At 44.9% G+C, this 17,848-nt stretch overlaps 1 protein-coding gene across 2 annotated transcripts in view; it reads left to right on the top strand.

The window, feature by feature from the left end:
* Window positions 1-6,759: 6,759 nt before the first annotated feature.
* The window catches only part of CRLF1 (cytokine receptor like factor 1), a 33,424-nt gene continuing 22,335 nt past the window's right edge, over window positions 6,760-17,848 (top strand). For both annotated transcript variants that reach the window (XM_066636002.1, XM_066636003.1), the window contains exon 1: window positions 6,760-7,057. In XM_066636002.1, the coding sequence (XP_066492099.1) occupies window positions 6,997-7,057 (61 nt within the window). In that variant the 5' untranslated portion in view covers window positions 6,760-6,996. The remainder of the gene's footprint in view (window positions 7,058-17,848) is intronic.

Below are 17,848 nucleotides of genomic sequence, written 5' to 3'. Positions count from 1 at the left end.
AGACAAAGACAAAAAGAGGGGAAGGAAAGGGGAAAAAAAACAACCAATGTATGTACTGTTCTTGAAACTCCTTAAAATGTGCAAGATAGTTTCCAACACCCTGGCCTTGAGATTAGCAAACAAACTCCAGCTGCTCCTCTACCAACTGTGCCAGGCCATTCAAGGCCAATTTAATACGTATTTTGTTTCTTTTTTTTCTTTTTTTTTTTCCAAAGTACTTGTTTCTCTTTTTAAAATAAACATCCCAAATCAACTTCTTGGCAAGGATTGGGTTGCTAGCAACCTTTACCTAGACCATAAGGTTTTTAGGTTATGTTGCTGGTTTTCCAAAGGAAGGTGTAAAATCTCAGTGTGGGGCTGTAAGAACAGCTTTGGTTTGGTACACCAAACCAAAAAAGATTATCTAGGCCAGTATAGCATCTCACAAGCAGAGCAGGAGGCCCTCCTCCTTACTGAGTCCTTGCTCTGACCCTCCACCCCAGCATTTCATACCCAGAGCTAGACTCCCTCTGCACATAAAAGTTTCAGTTAGCTACCTACCACTAAGAACTTTGCTGAACCAGACTAAAAGATCCATCTAACCCAGCATCCTGTTTCCAACAGTGGCCAGCCAGAATGGGATGCCCAAAGCCAGGTATGAAAGCAGCAACATTCCCTTGTGGCTTGTGGCTTGTCCTAGAAGAGGACATCCATACAGACTCCCTCAGAACATGGAGGCTCCATATAGCTGTAGCTTTTTGGTAGGCTTCTGTGCTGTAAGGTGTACCCTACTGGGTCTGACCAAAGGTCCACCTACAGTACAAACCTAGGCATGTCTAGTTTTCTAGGGCAATTGTCTGTACTAACAAATGGTCTGTCTCTCTTCCTCCAGAGCTGGCAGAGGAAGGAGAGGCAATTTGTTGTCCTAAAAACAGAGCCACAGAACCCAGAGGAGTCTCCCGAAAGCTGGAAGTGACATCACAAGAGGAGAAGACCATAGAGGTCATTGGCCTTGAGAAGAAAAACATTGAAAACTGCTGTTCTAGGTGCTGGACAGGAGCTTCCTTGACCATAGTTTCCATGCAGCCCAGTATTGTCCACTGAACCGGCAGTGGTTCTCCTGGGACTCCAAGCACAGATGAACATTAATAGGAGATAGTGGAGTTTGAACCCAAGACCTTCTCTAGGCAAAGCCTGTGCTCTAACCACCCTTGCAGAAAAGACTACTGTACATGTTACACTGGGGCTGGGGATTGTATCTTTAGCACTCAGGCTTAACATCGGAACTGAGTTAGCAAGAAATTCCCCTTTTTGATTGTGTTTCTGATGCAGACTTCATTGGGGAGAAAGGAGTTAAAGGGTGTAGGGGACTGGGAAGAGGTTAATAAATTACCCATTAATCTGGTCGTGTAGTGAGCCCAGATTTCAAGTGGGAAAGACCTGGTTGTGTGGGATTCTTTGCATTTCTAGCCTGCTTTTATTTTCCCCAGAAGTGCTTTTAAAAAATAAGGATGCAGACTGCAGCAGGCAAAGAGCCTAGCCAGGCCTTGACGCTGCAGTCAGACACTGTTTCGGTCCAAGTGGCTCAGGCAATAGGGCGTAAGAATCTTACACCCTGTAAGATGGGTTCGGGGGAATAGGGGGTCATGGGGCTTCCTTTTGAGTAACTATGCCTTGGATCACGCTGCAGCTCAGGAAGAAAAGGAGAGACAAACTGAGAAGCTTCCACATCAATTGACTAGAGGCAATGCAACCAACATAGAAGCATAAAATGCCAAATGGTATGGCAAGATAGAAACATTCTCTCCCATAAAATCATGGGCTTACATACCCCATAGGTGTCAGGATAGAAAAAGAGATTGATTTCTAGACATGATGTGTAAGTATCTTGTCAGATTTGTTGCCACAAGATAGTGTGATGGCCACCAGCTTAGCTGGCACAAATAAATTCAGGCAGTAGAGCTTGATCAATGGGTCCTCCTCATTTAGAGGCAGTCTACCTCTGTATGTCAGATACTGCCAAAGGATAATAAGGAAGGGGCATTATCTATGTGCTGTGTTTGCCATCTTCTAAGAGGCATATCCCTACATAACAGAACAGGGCTTTGTCCTCTGCTTGTGGGATTCCCAGAGTTCTTCCACGTGGCCAATATTGGAAACAAGATGCTGGACTATAGAATAGATTCAGCAGGGCAGTTTCTTAAACAGCACTGTAACATGGACTTCATGTACCTCTCACTAAGGATAAAGAAAGGGGCAGGGGAGCTGTTGCCTTCATGCCTTGTTAGAAGCATCTGGCTATCCATTTTGAAAATAGTGGGCCTTTGTTGAAATACAGAAAAGCAATCTGAACATTCTTATAGCTACAGTATATATTCACAGTGGACGTTTTTGCTAAATGGAACCTTCTTGTTCTGTGGCAGTCTACCTCTAAATACTTGTTGCTGCAAATACACAAGTGGGGGAAAAACTGTTGCCTTGCTGTCCTGCTTTTGGGTTTCCTGGAGATAAAAGGTTGGCCACTGTTGGAAAGAGGACACTGGACTGGATTGACTTTTTTGTAGTCAGATCCAGCTAGATTATTGTTAGTTTTTTACTTACAGCTAAAATTTGAACCTCCATATGCAAAGGTAGTTTAACTTTAAATAATATGTACCAGGGAAAATGAAAGAGGCCTGTTGCCTTTGTGCCTTGCTTTCTGGAGGCATCTGGGTGGTTCTTAGAAATGGAGACATGGACCTTAGATCTGTTCCAGAAAGTACATGGTATGTTTTTGACATGGTCTCTCCATGGAAAGGGACAGCTCATTCCAAGAGTGAAAATGCCAACCTAGTGAAACAACTGTTAAAAAAATAAAACTGATGCCCAGAGAAGCAGTTTGGCAGTTGGGGACCCTCTCTGAGGTCTGTTGCAAGAGAGACTATGGTTTAACACCCCCCTCTTGGGACTGCCTTCCCTTCAAGACTTTTCTTTGCCTCTTTTCTAAAACCGCTAAACTGGCCCTTGTGTGAGCCGGCTTTGCTTGTGGGCTGTGTGAGTCATCTTGCAAAAGGCCAGTGTCAAAGGTCAAAGAAAATAGCCACCTCGTCGGATTCCCAGCAGCCTCGGTGACTCAGCAAATGCAACGGACAAACTGCCCCCCCCTTTGTGTATTCTGCATGTGTCTGGGGTTGTAGAGGTCCTAATCTTGCAAACAATTGCCTTCCTCTCTACCGGCAATCTTTTCATCGTTTCTGAAAATTTGCCCATGGATCATTTTTTCCTCCCAAAAGACGTGCCAGTATCGACTTTAATCTGGGCATTGTGCCCTCTAGACAGAAACTCTGTCTCCCTAACTCACTGAGATGACTCAGTAGCGAAGAAGTGGAATTCTATACATGCTCAAAAGCAGTGAAAACCAGTGTAAGATCAGGTTAATTAAATCTATTTGTGATCAGCTTTTCAACCAGGCCTTTCTGTCATAGGGATTCAGAGTGACCAAATCATTAAAGTGCCCTAAAAATAATCCATTCTTCATTAATTGCGTGGACAGTGGAATTGTTGATTTGTTCTTTAAAAAATGAATTAATTTAACAAGAACAATTTTTATGTAATGTTGTTTATATCCTGCTTTCTGTGATAGAATCAAAGGGAGATGCAAAAATTAAATCATTAAAAAAAACAATTAGAAACAAATGGTCAGTCAAAACACAGCACTAAAAAACAGCTTGTGGCAATAAAACCAGTGTAAAGCCATATATAACACTTCTTAAAACAGCAAATGCTTTTTTAAAGATAAATGTATCAAACCAATAATCAAGGCTCATGTTACATGGTAAGTAACTGAGAGCCCAATCCTGAGCTCATTGCACTGGCCTGATGCTAGTGCTGAGTGTTGCAAACATGCCGTAAAGCACGCCCACAACACTCAGCGCTGGGTCAGCACCAGCACCAGCCCAGCTCCAGTTCACGCTGAGCCCAGTGCTAGCCGCAAGCCAGTAGCACACTGTTCGGATCAAGGGACGAGATCTGGGTGGCAAAGAGGTTTGTTGGGGTGGGGAGAATGTGTTCCAGGGTGGGGGGAAGACAGGGGGAAGGTGGAGGAGGGAGTGGGGCAGGAAGGGAGCAGGGCTGGCAGAGCTATTGAGAAGCAGTCTTAAGAAGCCCCACTGTGGGGTTTGGAGCTTTCCCTGGGCGAAGCGGATGAGAGTCCCCTTCCAAGGAGACCTTCAGCTTCTTCCTAGTGCCCGCTGGATGCCACTGCTCCATCAGGCACCAGGAAGCTTAGGATCAGGCTATGAGTTGCAAATTAGGAAACCTCAAGTGTAATCCCCCCCACTATGAGTTCTCTAGAACACTTTGTGAGTCTTTCTCTCTTAGCCTCAGTCTTCCCCATCTGCAATATGGAGATAAATATATTTAGCCTATCTTATAAGGCTGTTGTAAGGATTACTTGCATATTCTTATTAAGAACCAGTGCCGTACAGAGTGCACGGAGTGCACTAAAAACAGTGCTGTACCTAGGGCAGGTTCCCCAGTCTAACCCTTCCCCCCTTGAAACGGGCACTGGGGAAAATTAAGAAGGGCTGTGGGTGTGACCATCCAGAAAACTGCTGCTGGAATGCCAAGTTCTCACTGGTCAGATAGACTGTTCCTGTTGAAAGTTGTTGGTGCCCCCGAAAGAAAAAAAAAAAAACCCAAACCAAACCCTGTTGACTACTGCTGGACATTATCACCTGCCTCCAATTTTTTCTCCCCCTCTGCCAGCAATATTTAATGGCCTCATGTGCTATACTGAATTAGGCTATGGGCACACACAACGCTCTGCCCAGCATGAACCTCTGAGAAAAAAGGGGTTTTTCTTTCTTGAAAACGTGCTTTATTCCTATATACTGGAGAAAAAAAACAAATCAGGGATAAGCCAGGTTGGTCACTGGCTGAGGGTTCACAGACATCAGGCCAACCCCTGAACCTTCAATGCCAGTGAAGGTGGTTGCCCTCAATGTACTGACAGGGGGTGCATGGAGAGTGTCATAGAGGCCTGGAGTGGCTCATTTCTTCAATGCTTCCAGCAACCTAGCACCGACACTGGACTGACAGACAGAGATATGGAGAGAAGAATGGAAGGAGACGGACAGCTATTCCTTTATCAATACTGTATCTGTTTTCTGACACCCATTTCCTAATTTGCTGTGTACCCTGCTCCTCAAAAAGAATCACCTATCCTCAGACAAGACTGCCTTTTGCCTCCCTGTGTGAGTGACCGCCTTCAAATCAAGTGGTATTCTCAGAACTGAGACTCAAGCACAAACACAGAGCGTGGGCTCCTCTGAGGACGGCTAATTCTTAATTTTGCACCCTCTGAAATGAAACCTTTCTTAGTATACTGTACTTACAGAGTGTGCCTCTATTTTTGATTTCAGGGGAAAAAAATCTGTCCGCTAGCAAAGGTCTGGAAAACTCAATCTTAATCTTAACTCAATCCACGGAAAATTCACTCCTCTGTTTTAATCAGCAAGGATGAAAATGTCTGTTTTTTTTAACCAGGCTTGACTGAGCAAAGGAATAATTTAGTAGCTGAATTTTGTTTCAAATCATTTTGATTTCACTTTAAAAATAAATAAACCTACTATATATGATTAAATGGGAGAATTTAACCCATTTTTGCCTGGCCCACAGGTGTACACAGGTCCCTGTATATGCAGCGTTGGGCAGATATGGCTTTTAAGGCATCTAAGTGGCTTGAGTGCTAAAAATTACTATATAAATATTAATGATTAATACACATTATTATTATTATTACAGTTATCCATATTATCATTATTATTATTATTCCCAGTTCAATCCTGGAAGGTGCCTTTTAAGAATCTGTATGTTTTGTGATGGCTTTATGGATGCTCATCACCACATAGGTCCTAGAAGTTAAGAAGAGGTATGGTAGTAAGAATTTGCAGGACAAAACAAAAATTAAAATTAAAACCGGATCCACCTGCATGCTTTCAGCTCACACAGGATGCTTCAGAGCTTGTTGAGGAGCTTTGTGCAACCCTAAGGCTGGTGCCAGTGGTTGAAAGATTTGGAGTGAAACAGTTATAGTGCTTATAAGGTGGCTTTGAACTGAACTGGCTCAAGACAGCCAAAGGTAAGGATCACCTGTCTGCTTGGGGTGGTGGAGTTGAGAGAAGTGTCACACTGGGTTGAGATCCCTTTTATTAAATACTTCAGAGAACAGAAAGGTGGGCTAAAAGACCCTTCCCTTGGTTTAAAAAGCATCATGCCAACGGCCTAAGAAATGCACTCATCCAAGTGGGGGAAAATTAAGAGAAGGAAAAAGGGAAAAAATTGAGAAAGAAAGAAAGAAAGAAAGAAAGAAAGAAAGAAAGAAAGAAAGAAAGAAAGAAAGAAAGAAAGAATCATACACTCACAAAAGAATCCACCCTCCAACAAAAGAGCCAAATAGTTGAGTAGGTATTTACTACCCTGAGTCAGAAGTGATCTTTTCAGAATGGTGATTGAGTAACAGGGGAAAAGGTCGGGGGGGGGGGGGAGATCAGTAGGGAAAAGCATATTTGGGGGGCTGGCCTCTGAGCCCCAGACTCTCCTCCCTTGAGCCAAGAGGAGCAGGATGGCTCCAAAGCCAGGGGGATGGGTAGGTGTCTCATTTGAGCAAGGGCTTGTTAATTTCAACCTCACCCGCCCCCCCCCCCGTACTAAAGCCCAGAGGGGCGGGGAAGGGCTGGGTGGGGCGGAGAGTAAAAGGCACATTAAGGAACTTGTCAAGTTTGAACTGCTCAGACTTGCTTAGGAAATCCCTTGTTTGTCTCTTTATGTTTGGACGTGGGGGGGGTGGGGTGGTGAAGCTTTGGGGGCAGAAGAAAAAAAAGAGGTCCAGACCCCCACCACCCAGATACTTAGGAGGACCATCTCCAAAGGAGCCTCTGGTGAAGGTGCAGAGAGGAATCACTTGGAGGGGGGCAAAGAAGAAGAGAAGACTTTTTTTGCCCCCCTTTTTGCAACCCCCCCCTTTTTCTTTCCAATATGATGAAAGTCTTTTTCCTTTGGCTTTGGCTGTCTCTGCTGCGGGTGGATTCTCGGATGTGTAAGTAAACCAAGAGCCCCCTCCCCTTTGGAATCCCTGCTCAGCCTAGAATGTGGGTCTCGATGAAGTGGGGAAAGGTGGTAGGCAGATGGCAACGCGTGGAAAGCGCTAATAGCGAGTGATGGTGAGAACGGAGGCTGGCTGGGGGTGGGAGAAGGAGCTGGAGGGATGGAGAGAGGGAGCCAGGCGTGCAGAGGCGATGGTGATGGGAGTTTTATGGGGATTTTCAAAGGTGCCAAGAGAGGAAGCCCTTTAAAAACCAGTAACAGAATTAACCTCTTCCCCCCCCCAAAAAAAAAAAATCTGGGGGACACACACACCAAAGATGGTTTGATTCTTAACATTTTTATTTATTTACTTTCAATAAAGAGACCATGATCAATAAAGAAGGGCAAAACTCAGTGTTGGCAGGTTGGGGTTAAAAGAATAAGAATTCTAAATAGTCATCATAAGGGGAAAAGTTTTGCAAAGAGAAGAGAGAGAGGATGGGGAAGGATCCCCCACAAAATCAAAGAGAGGCAGCCCAGCCAGGGGCAAAATTCACTCTGTTTCTAAAAAGGGGGATTTTTCCTTCCCTCTCTCTGAACAGAATACCCCCACCCCCAAGCTAAGTGGTGATCTTTTTTCTTTTCCTTTTTAAATGCCTCTAGGGATTAATTTCAGCCTCCCCCACCCTGGCTCCAAATCTGTTTAGGAAAAAAAATAAAATCCGAATTAAAACCACCTCCAAGGATGATCAGGGAGGGGGGGGGTGGTGTTAAAAATGTTTGGGAAAGGATTTTGCACCTCAAGGCACACTGGGGTGTGTCCCATTTTTAGGGGGCCAAAGACCAATGGTTTGACTAGCAACCCATCTCCAAAATTCACCGACTCCAGAACCCTCATTAAGAAGGGGACGGGTGGAAAGAATGGAATTTTAGGTTGGTTTGGGGGGGGGGGGAGAGACACTAATTCAGGATGCCTCCTACCTCTTGTCATGTCCCCCCCTTCCTGCTCAAGATTTAGATTTTCTTTTCATCCGCAGAGATTTCACACTTCCGAAGTTGTATGTTTAGTAGCAAATTTTCTTTACTATTTATTTATTTATTTATTTGGGTTCTGCTTTCTTTCTTAACTGGATGGCCCAACCGATTTGCAGTCCGCCACTGTAAACCTCCCCTCCCCCCCAACACCTAAGCATGCCAGGGGTAGCAGAAAATAGTGTATGTGCAGGAAAAGCAAATGTGTTAAAAAAAATTGGAACCTTCCTGTTCCTTTTTCTCACCCCTCCCAATTAGAAAATTAACTTGGAGCCCAAGCCTATGCATGTCTATTCAGAAGTAAGTCCCACTGTGTTCAATGGGGCTTACTCCTAAGAAAATGTGTATAAGGATTGCAGCCTTATAGCCCAATCTTATGCATGTCTACTCAGAAGTAAATCCTTTATGGTCAATGGGTCCTACTCCCAGGAAAGTGTGGATAGAATTGGGCTCTTAGGTTCCAATCCTATTCATACTTTCCTGGGAGTAAGCCCCACTGACTATAACGGGATGTACTTCTGAGTCGACATGCACAGGATTGGGCTCTTAGTCTCCAGTCAAATGTTAAGAGGAAGGGCAATGCCCCTTCCCTTAAACCAGCACTGAGTAGGATGGAGGAGTATATGTTGGCTGTTAAGTTTTTGAAAGAGGAGTAGCTCATGATCTCCTGCTCCTAAAGTTAAATTGCCTGCTTTAATTTTAGAAAGGTATTTGTAGTCATGTTCATGTTTTATTGAAAGTCAATTCTATTTCTTCCTTGTGTGAGTGTGGTGTGTGGTTTTTGTTTTTGGGTGGGCTCTAATCCCAGCCCATTACTACCCAGATCTATTTAATCCAAATCCTGGCAAGGGTTTGTACACGGTCATTTTCTTTGTGTCAGTAAGTTCTTCTTAAATCATTTCTTTTCAAGCAACCTCCTTGCATGTTTGATATTTTGGAAAATTCATCTTAATCCCCCACCCACACCTCACCCTTTCCAAATGTTATACCTTGTAAGGCTTCCATCAGCCCTGCCACCTTTCCCAAATGGACATTCTAGAACCTGTTCTTCACCGCCCCCCCAAAGGACTGAAAGAGGATATTGAATCCCTTTCGCTCATAGCAGTCCACGCAAATATTGGGGTTCTTGCTGTGTGGTAGGGTGAGGGTTATCTCTCACTGGCTGAGCACATACATTTTCCCTTCTCTTTACAACCCCACAAGTAGCGAGGTAAAAATACCTCTCCCGTTTTAAAGAAGAGGAGAACAGAAAATGATTCCTCCAAGAAAACAGAGACTGCCCGAAGTTACAATAAGAAATCCACATTTAACCCCAGGCCCGTTAAAAATCTCACTACCTTTCCCACTCTGCAAGTAAGAAATCTACACTTATGTCCAAGGAAGATGATTGCTGATCAGTTTTTCCACGGGGCACATCAGGAACAGACTTGGAGGACAAGAAATGGTTGTCTCCTGCTGCTATCCGACAGAGAACCCAGACACATTTTTGCACGTAAAGCAACAGAGAATCTACTGATTCCTTCTGTGTTCTTGATCTCTTTCATTTATATGTGAACATTGTTATAAAGTGTATTTAAAGGGGAGGAGAGGAAGATCTGTAAGCCCCCTTGTATAACCTTTAAGGCAGGCCAAGAAGCAGGATAAAAATATTTTAATAAATACATAATAAAGGACAATAGAGAACTCATAATGCTTCTAGATGAAAGATGGCAGAGAACCAGACATCTTACCCCATAAAGGAAAACCCGTACCACCCTATTCTGAATAAAAGCTGTCAGAGTCATTCCAATTTTAGCTCATGGAGTGCAATAGATAATCCATCCCCCAAGACCTTTCTGGACAAAGGATAGCAAAGAATAACTTGTCCTACCCTATAAAGGCCAATGGTAAATCCACCCCACACACTTCCTATGAATCATAATTGAGAACAGAGTATTCTTCATCACAATGGATCATGTAGTTTCTCCCCTGGACTCATGTTTCTAGAAATGGGGGGGGGGGAGGAAATACTGTACCATCAACACTCCTGGTACTCTGCAGCTGTAGTAAAAGTGACAGGTCTCTGCCCCAGGAGTTTGCAATGTGAGAGAGGAAAAGTCTCATGGAAAGGAAAACACGTGTGTGCATGTGTGTGTGCAAATTGTTCCGCCTTGGAGGTGTCGCGGTATTGCAGCATATTGAAAACCATTTCAAATCTCAACCCCCCCCCCCCCCGACGATGTACACTGTTCTTTTGTCTGGAAAACAAAAGAAAATCCTTCATCAGAGTTTTGGGAGGAAAAGGTCTCTGGCATGTAAAGATTATTGGATGTGCTGGGATGAAAAGAAGGGATGTCTTCCTTTTATCCTCCACTCCCCATCAAGGCCCAGGCCTTTGTGAAGTAACTTTCCACCCCAGGGAATATTGTAGCAGGAGAAATTCGAACAAGGGTATTGGCCCTTCATGGGCCTAATTGGTTTTATGGCAGCCCCAGTTTAATCAAGAGGCATGCTGCCAAGGGGGCCTGCAATCATTCGGCGCGTCTCGGGCCCGACTTATTTTCTGGAGAGGAACATCTTGTGGAGAAAGTGAACACATGCGTGAGTGGAGCCTTTCCCAGCGAGGAGCGAGCACTCCCGAGTGTTGTAAACACAAATTAGGCATTCATTCCTGCAGCGAATTGTGTCTATCCCCAGGAGACAGGAGGTGATGGTGGTGGAGAAGCTACTCCCCTGACACACGCACACACTGCTGCTGGAACAGGAAGTTTAGACTTCCGCTTGAGGGTGAGAAATTTGTCCGAGGCAATGTTTTTGGAGAGCGTGCGATGTGCCGGCAGGCCAAGAAAAACTCCTATCGCCTTTGGGATGGCCGGACACCTCCAGGCTGAACAGTTTGTCCTGGGAACATGTTTGCCTAACACTTAGCAGCAGGGATATGGCATGAAACCTAACTCCAGGGCAGGGTCGGCTCCAAAACAGCACCTGTGTCCAAGGAAAAGTTCCATGTGCAAATGGACCCCACCCCGGGGAATGTAGACAAAAGTTGCTCTCAGCCCCCAAGTGAAGCAGTTTGATTTGTTTCTTTTCCTCCAGAGGAACATCAGGGAAATGAGCGAAACATGCCTTAAAAATATACAGGACTTCATGATGATGGTGATTTTAAAAGAGCATCACTAACTGTGGTTCCTGACACTGTCACAGCGCTGAGAGGAAAATAATGGCGTCTCTGCCCCAAGGAACTTACAATATATGTCAGACTATAGAAAAGCAGAATATACATAAGTTACATGTGCTTACTTGTCAAGATATAACTTCATTCCTGGGCGTTAGGGATGGCAGTAAAATTCCCTGTGCCAAACTGGAAGCAACAGAAATTGTAAAAGAAAAAAAGGACAGCAACTTCTGTACTGCCAACCAGCAATAAGGGGTTCTTGCAGAAATATTTATGCCCCCCACCCATTTGCCTAAAGGTGGTCCCATTTTTGGGACTGGGAATAAGGTGGAGAAAATGAGTGGTGGTGGTGCCTTTTCAGATCATCCTGAGGCATGAATGAGACCCAAGGAACTAAGCTTTCAAGCATTCAGAGTGCTTCCCCTCCATTAACCCAACAAGTCTGACAACAGCCCTGTCAGGTAGGCCAGTAGCACTGTTTGCGTATAATTGCAGCTGCTTTGATTGTTGTGGATAGAAAAGCACAGGCACACACATCTTCCAAATGCATACAGCAATATCCAGAGTCATAGCCTTGATGCAAATTCCAGAAAGACAGAGTGGTGTGGTAGTTAAGCATGTCAGACCAACACTGCAAACCTATACACACCTGGGGAGTAAGAGCCCAATCCTATGCATGTCTACTCAGAAGTAAGTCCCATTACAGTCAATGGGGCTTACTCCCAGAAAAGTGTGGATAGGATTGTAGCCTAAGTCCTATTGACTACAGTGGGATCTACTTTTGATTAGACATGTATAGTATGTGTAGACTGAGGAGAACCTGTTTGGACACAAAGCTTTCTGGGTGACATCAGGGTAGTCACTCTCAGGCTTGGCCTAACCTATCTTGGAGGATTGTTGTGAGGAGATGAATTCAGTATTATATTGCTAAGTCTTAGGGATGGGAACCCGAGTCATGTGACTCGAGTTCAAGTCAAGAAAATCAGCATATTTTGCTGAATTGTGGACACTCGAGTCACCTGCACCAATGACTCAGGCATTATTCAAGTCTGAGGCCACTTGACTCAGTACTGATTCTCCAGGCATGTGCACTGGAAACTGTGTCTGGGTGTGCTTGCTTACCTTTTTCATGGAGTGAAAGAACTGGTGGAGCCATCATTCAGACCAGGCAAGCAGCAGGGAAGTTCCAGCCAGGAGGCAGGGAGGGGTTAATGTTTTGCTTTTGCATCAGGCAGGAGTTGGGAGCAGGCTCTCTCACCCATCTGAAAAGGAACCAGTGGTCATTGGGCAAAGGATGGGCAGTCTGATTTTTCTCTTTGGATGAGGTAGGGCAGCAGGAGGAGCCCAAGGGGGTTCTTGCCTTGGAATTAGCTGGAGAAGCCCAAGGAGGGGGAGGAGATGGTTCATAGTGATCACACTTTCCAACCACATGGCTGGCTCCTGTGCGTTCCAGTAGCTAGAAGTTTTGCAGGGAGCCTCACCTTGGCTTGCAAAGTGCTATGAGTTGCATGGAGCCTCATGGCAGGAGTTCAAGCGGGACCCCTCCCCTTCAGAGTGGGGGCGGCAGGTGAGGCAGAACTGCCTGATCATAGTCCATGGGAAAGCACCACAGCTTACACCTGAGGAGGCTCTCCTTACACCTGAGAAAGTGGGTTTAAGGAGAGCCTCCTCAAGTGTAAGGAGAACTGCCTTGGGTTTAAGCAGGCAGGGCAGCTGTGGTGCTTTTCCATGGACAATGAGGAGGGGCAGTTAGGCTCCATGCAACATGTAGTGCTTTCCAAGCTTAGGTGAGGCTCCCTACAAAACTTAGTGAATTGCACCCTCTCTAGCTATGCTACTGGTGGTCTCCATTGTTAGTTGGGAGGCAGGTTCCTCACTGAATGACCTGTGCAAACGGGACTACTTCTGAGTAGAGCTGCAAAGGATTGGGTTGTCCAAGTAAGCCTCACAGCTGCTGCGTTTGACCCTCCTCCCTCTTGCTGCTTCTGTCCCCACTCTCTTGCAGTCTGTTCCACCCCTTCCCACCTTGTTTACAAATGGGATGGGAACATTAGGGGAGTGTTTAAAAAGAACACACACACACCCCTGCAGCAGCCTTGTTTTTAATCACAGCTGGCTTTTTACAGGGAACAACTTGAGTCTTTTTGAGTCCCAAAAAAATAATAATAAACTTTATATCCCGCCCTTCTCCCCAAAGGGACCCAGGGCGGCTTACAACATGTTAAAAACAGATTAAAAAACATAATTTAACAGCAAATAAAAACGTATTAAAACACATTAACGGATACCATAAAAACAGTAGTCAGATAAAAAGTCAGATAAAAAGAGCAAAATGCAGCAAATCATAGAGGAATCAGGCCTGTAAAAATACTAAAAGATGTAGAAAAGATGTTAAAAAGGTCATGAACTCAGAAGGCTTGTTTAAACAAAAGGGTCTTCAGGCCTCGCCAAAAAGTCTCAAGAGAGGGAGCCATTCTCAAGTCAAGGGGAAGGGAGTTCCATAATGTTGGTGCCACTACTGAGAAGGTCCTATTTCTAGCCGCGGCCCCACGTACCTCCTTAGGCAGCGGCACTTGTACAAAGGCCATCTCTGATGACCTAAGAGGACGAGCTGGATTGTACGGAAGTAGGCGATCTCTAAGATACCCTGGTCCAGAGCAGTATAGGGCTTTAAAGGTCAAAACCAGCACCTTGAATTGGGCCCGGAAACAAATGGGCAGCCAATGCAGCCCCCGGAGAAGCGGGCTGACAGAGTCAAACCACCTACCTCCAGTGACCACACGGGCCGCCGCATTCTGCACTAACTGCAGTTTCTGAACCGTCTTCATGGGCAGCCCCACATAAAGCGCGTTACAATAATCTAACCTCGATGTCACCGTGGCATGGATCACCGTGGCCAGGTCTGCACGATCCAAGTACGGCCGCAGCTGGCACACCAGCCGAAGCTGTGCGAAGCCGCCCCTAGCCACAACCGACACCTGGGAATCCAGGAGCAGCTGCGAATCCAGGTGGACCCCCAAGCTGCAGACCTGCTCCTTCAGAGGGAGTGCAACCCCATTCAGAGCAAGCCGATAGTCCTTGCAGAGACGACAAAAACCCTCCGGATGACTCAGAAAATGCCCCTATGACTCATTTTTGAGTCGAGTTGTGGGGGACTGAGACTCGAGACTAGACTCAAGTCAAACCACATTTGACTTGCCTAAAACTGCTAAGTCTACATGAGTAACATTACAAATGGTAGTTGCTTGGGAACTATTGCTGAGGAAATGGCAGTTTGATAAAGACAGAGATGAGATTTGACTGCGGAGGGGGGGGGAACATGCCCCCGCTTAACCAAAGCTGGTCCATCCATGCGGTTGACTGAAGTGATTGCCCAGGCAGAGGTGTTGGGGGAAGGCACTGTTCTTCCCCCTCCTGCTTCCTGGATTCAGAAAGAAAGCAGGAAATGGACCCCTTTTTCTCTCCTTCGCGCTTCGTCTTCCCCTCCATTCCAAGCAGCAAAAGTGATGGCTGGTGGAATACGGGGGTGGAGGGAGACCCTAGTATTTGGGGTACAGCCTCAGGTATCAGGCAACCTTGGGCCAGCTCACCTCTTGGCTACGATGCAGCAGCAGTCAGAGGCAAACACAGTGAAGCAGATACACCATCCAGTTCTAAGGTAGCCAATTTGAGAGTCGTAATCTTTGGCACACTTACTTGGGAGTAAGCAGCACAGGAACAGATGGGACTGCCTAAGATTGGGCAGCAAATCAAGTTCAGATGGAAGCATTGGCGCATCCCCCTCATCCCAAAGGCCCAAAACACATTTGCCAATTGGGTCTTGGTGACCAACTTTGCAAAGCACGAATAGAATGAATAACAAGATGTATCCTATTTTTTGTTGTTGTTGTTGTTGTTGTAGTATGCAATCATGAGGTTGTGGGTTGACCAATAGGTAGATATTTCTGCCCAGGACTGTGTACACAGAAGTACAGCAAAGTAGGGTCCTATATGCATAGGGGTGGGGCTGGGGCTGAAGCACAGTAGGGGCATAGGTGCCTTGCACAGAGACAGTCCTGGTTTGGTGAATGGTTTGTAGGTAGTTCAGCTCCAGTCTTTGAGCTTCCACGTGATATTGTGTTTGTATAATTGTCTTCACAGCGATGAAGACTAGGGAGTTGGGTTTTCTTTTAACGCGTACTTCTTCAGGTTTCTGAGGCATTCTAGGTTGCTGAGGGTCTTTGGAGCTATCATGACCAAGCTAGCTTAGAATTCCCCAGGGTCTTTGGTGAGAAGGTTGTTAGTACATGATAGCTGTTCACTGTGGGAGAAGCATTTTGAACTCTGAGAAAAACAGGATAAGCTTTGCAAGAGTCCACTTGCCAGTTTCAACCAAATGTTTCTTCTGAAATTTGAAGCAGATCAGAAACTTGGTGGTAATCCATTTTACATGCAAAAGGTTCCAAATAAAATGTCTAGGACTAGATAAATGGATCTCAGTTAGCAAGGCTGAGAAAAGTCTTTGGAAAGCTGTTTCCAATCAGACTATCTGTCCATTTTGTTTGCCCCATATCAAAAAGAACATTGAAAAGCAAGAAAAGATGCAGAAAATGGCATCCTTTCCTAAGATCCTCCTTTTCCCCTTCTCCCCTATATAGTGGGGCGGTGTTTCTCAAAATGTGGGTCAGGACCCAATTTCAGGTGGGTCCCATTTATTTCAAAATATTATTTTAATATATTGGACTTGACGCTACCATGTATGTGGCTGCATTTGGGGAAATGTTACAGATCTGAACTTTTTACAGGCTATTACGTATTTACTTTTAACAATGATGGTACTTACTCCTGGGTAAGTGTGGCTAGAATTGCAGCATAGGATTGTTAAAAATTTTCCTGCTTGATGATGTCACTTTCAGTGGCATCACTTCTGGTGGGTCCTGAGAGATTCTCAGTCTAAAAAGTGGGTTCTGGTGTGAAAAGTTTGAGAACCGCTGTAGTTGGGAATATACTTCTTTGCTTACATACAAGAAGGAATGCCTTTTCTAAAAGTGATTGGATCACTCCCAATCTAAGGGCATGGCAGCATTATCCAACACTGGATGAGGCTCACTGTCACATCTCTGAATGAGTCACCATTCCAGATTGAAGGGCAGGCTCAAATCAGTGACTCATTCAGATGTACAGGAAAAAATGGGCCTTTCTCAAGGTGGGGCATTCTTACATATGTGAAATGTTTTCCATTCTGTTCCAGATTTAATTTTAGTTTTTGTGTCATTCTGATAAGTGCTGTGGAGTTGTTTTAAGAGCTTCCTTGAGTGTACAGTAATTGTTTACACAAAGACATAATATAAATCAAAGTAAATTTCTTTTACATTGCTCAGAATTTTAATTCAGTGGGGGCAAGAGCATGCTTCCATCATCAGAAGCTTGCAAATCAATGCTATGACAAGCTCTTTAGGATTCAGACTAGCTCTGTGGGGCAGGCAAAGCTGAAAGATTGTGACTTTGGGCCAGGCAGTAGCTATTCCTTCAGAGTCTTGTGGCCAAGCAGGGATTTGGCTAACTCCAAATTGAATATAATTCATTGAGCCACACTGACTCTTGGGCACTGCATCTTCCATCCCTCTACCTCTTGTCATTTATGAGCAAGACTTTAAATGAACTTTTATGGGGATTAGGTGTTTGTGATTGCTGTAATTCACTCCCTATCCACGTTGCAATTTGTCCATGGATGGGAAACAGGGAATCAAAGGGTTTGTTTGTTTTCTAATTCCAGGGAATTGCTAAAAGAGGGGTCTGGTGTTGCAATCTGGAAACCAATCTCCAAACACCTGGGCAGGTCAGGGAAAATTCCTTCTACTTACTAAGGTCAAAAGGCCCCAATTAACTAACTGGGAGAACTCCCTAGCTAAATCAAGTTGACTGAAATGCAGGCCCTTTGCAGGGTCCAAGAGAAAAATGCAATTGCCATGATGTGTGTGTATAGGATGGAGGGTTTTTTTAAGGGGAGGGTTGTGCTTTTAGAATTTTGCTGATTCTAACCATATTTAAACAACATTAGCTGCAGCTTTCTCACAATCCCAGGTCTCATAATCAGATGGTTTCCTGGAAGATCTACAGCTGGAGGTTTCAGATGGAAACCTGGGATTTTAAGAGGCATCCAATATTGTCTAAATCAAATTTATTTGGGAGAAGTAAGAATTTGCTTAGCTGGAGCCTTTCTTAAGATCATCCATTTCCCCTTCTTTCCCATATAGTAGGGAATGCCTCTTCTAAAAAGAGGTATCCTCCTTTGGATACGCACAAGAAGGAATGTCATTTCTAAAAGTGATTGGATCACCCAATCACTCCCAATCCTAAGGGCATGGCAGATCATCATTTCCATCTAAAACCAATATTCTGTTTCCAATGACAAACAGCCAGATGCCCCTAGGAAGCCCACTGGCAGAGCAGGAGGGGAATGAACATCCCCTGTTGTTTGTCCCCTGATGGCATCTGGTACCTACAAGTGAAGGTTCCATATAGTCCACACCTCAGTTCTGCATTGTGTGGACTTGCTTTTGTCCCAAATCTCCTGCCAGTCAGTTTTTCTGGGTGACCCTGAGTTCAAGTATTATGGGGAGTGGTAAGAGAGAGTGA

Source organism: Tiliqua scincoides, chromosome 8 (genome assembly GCF_035046505.1).
Source record: "Tiliqua scincoides isolate rTilSci1 chromosome 8, rTilSci1.hap2, whole genome shotgun sequence".
Taxonomy (NCBI): domain Eukaryota; kingdom Metazoa; phylum Chordata; class Lepidosauria; order Squamata; family Scincidae; genus Tiliqua; species Tiliqua scincoides.
Note: the sequence above shows the minus strand (reverse complement) of the source record. Positions and strands in the feature narration are given on the sequence as shown.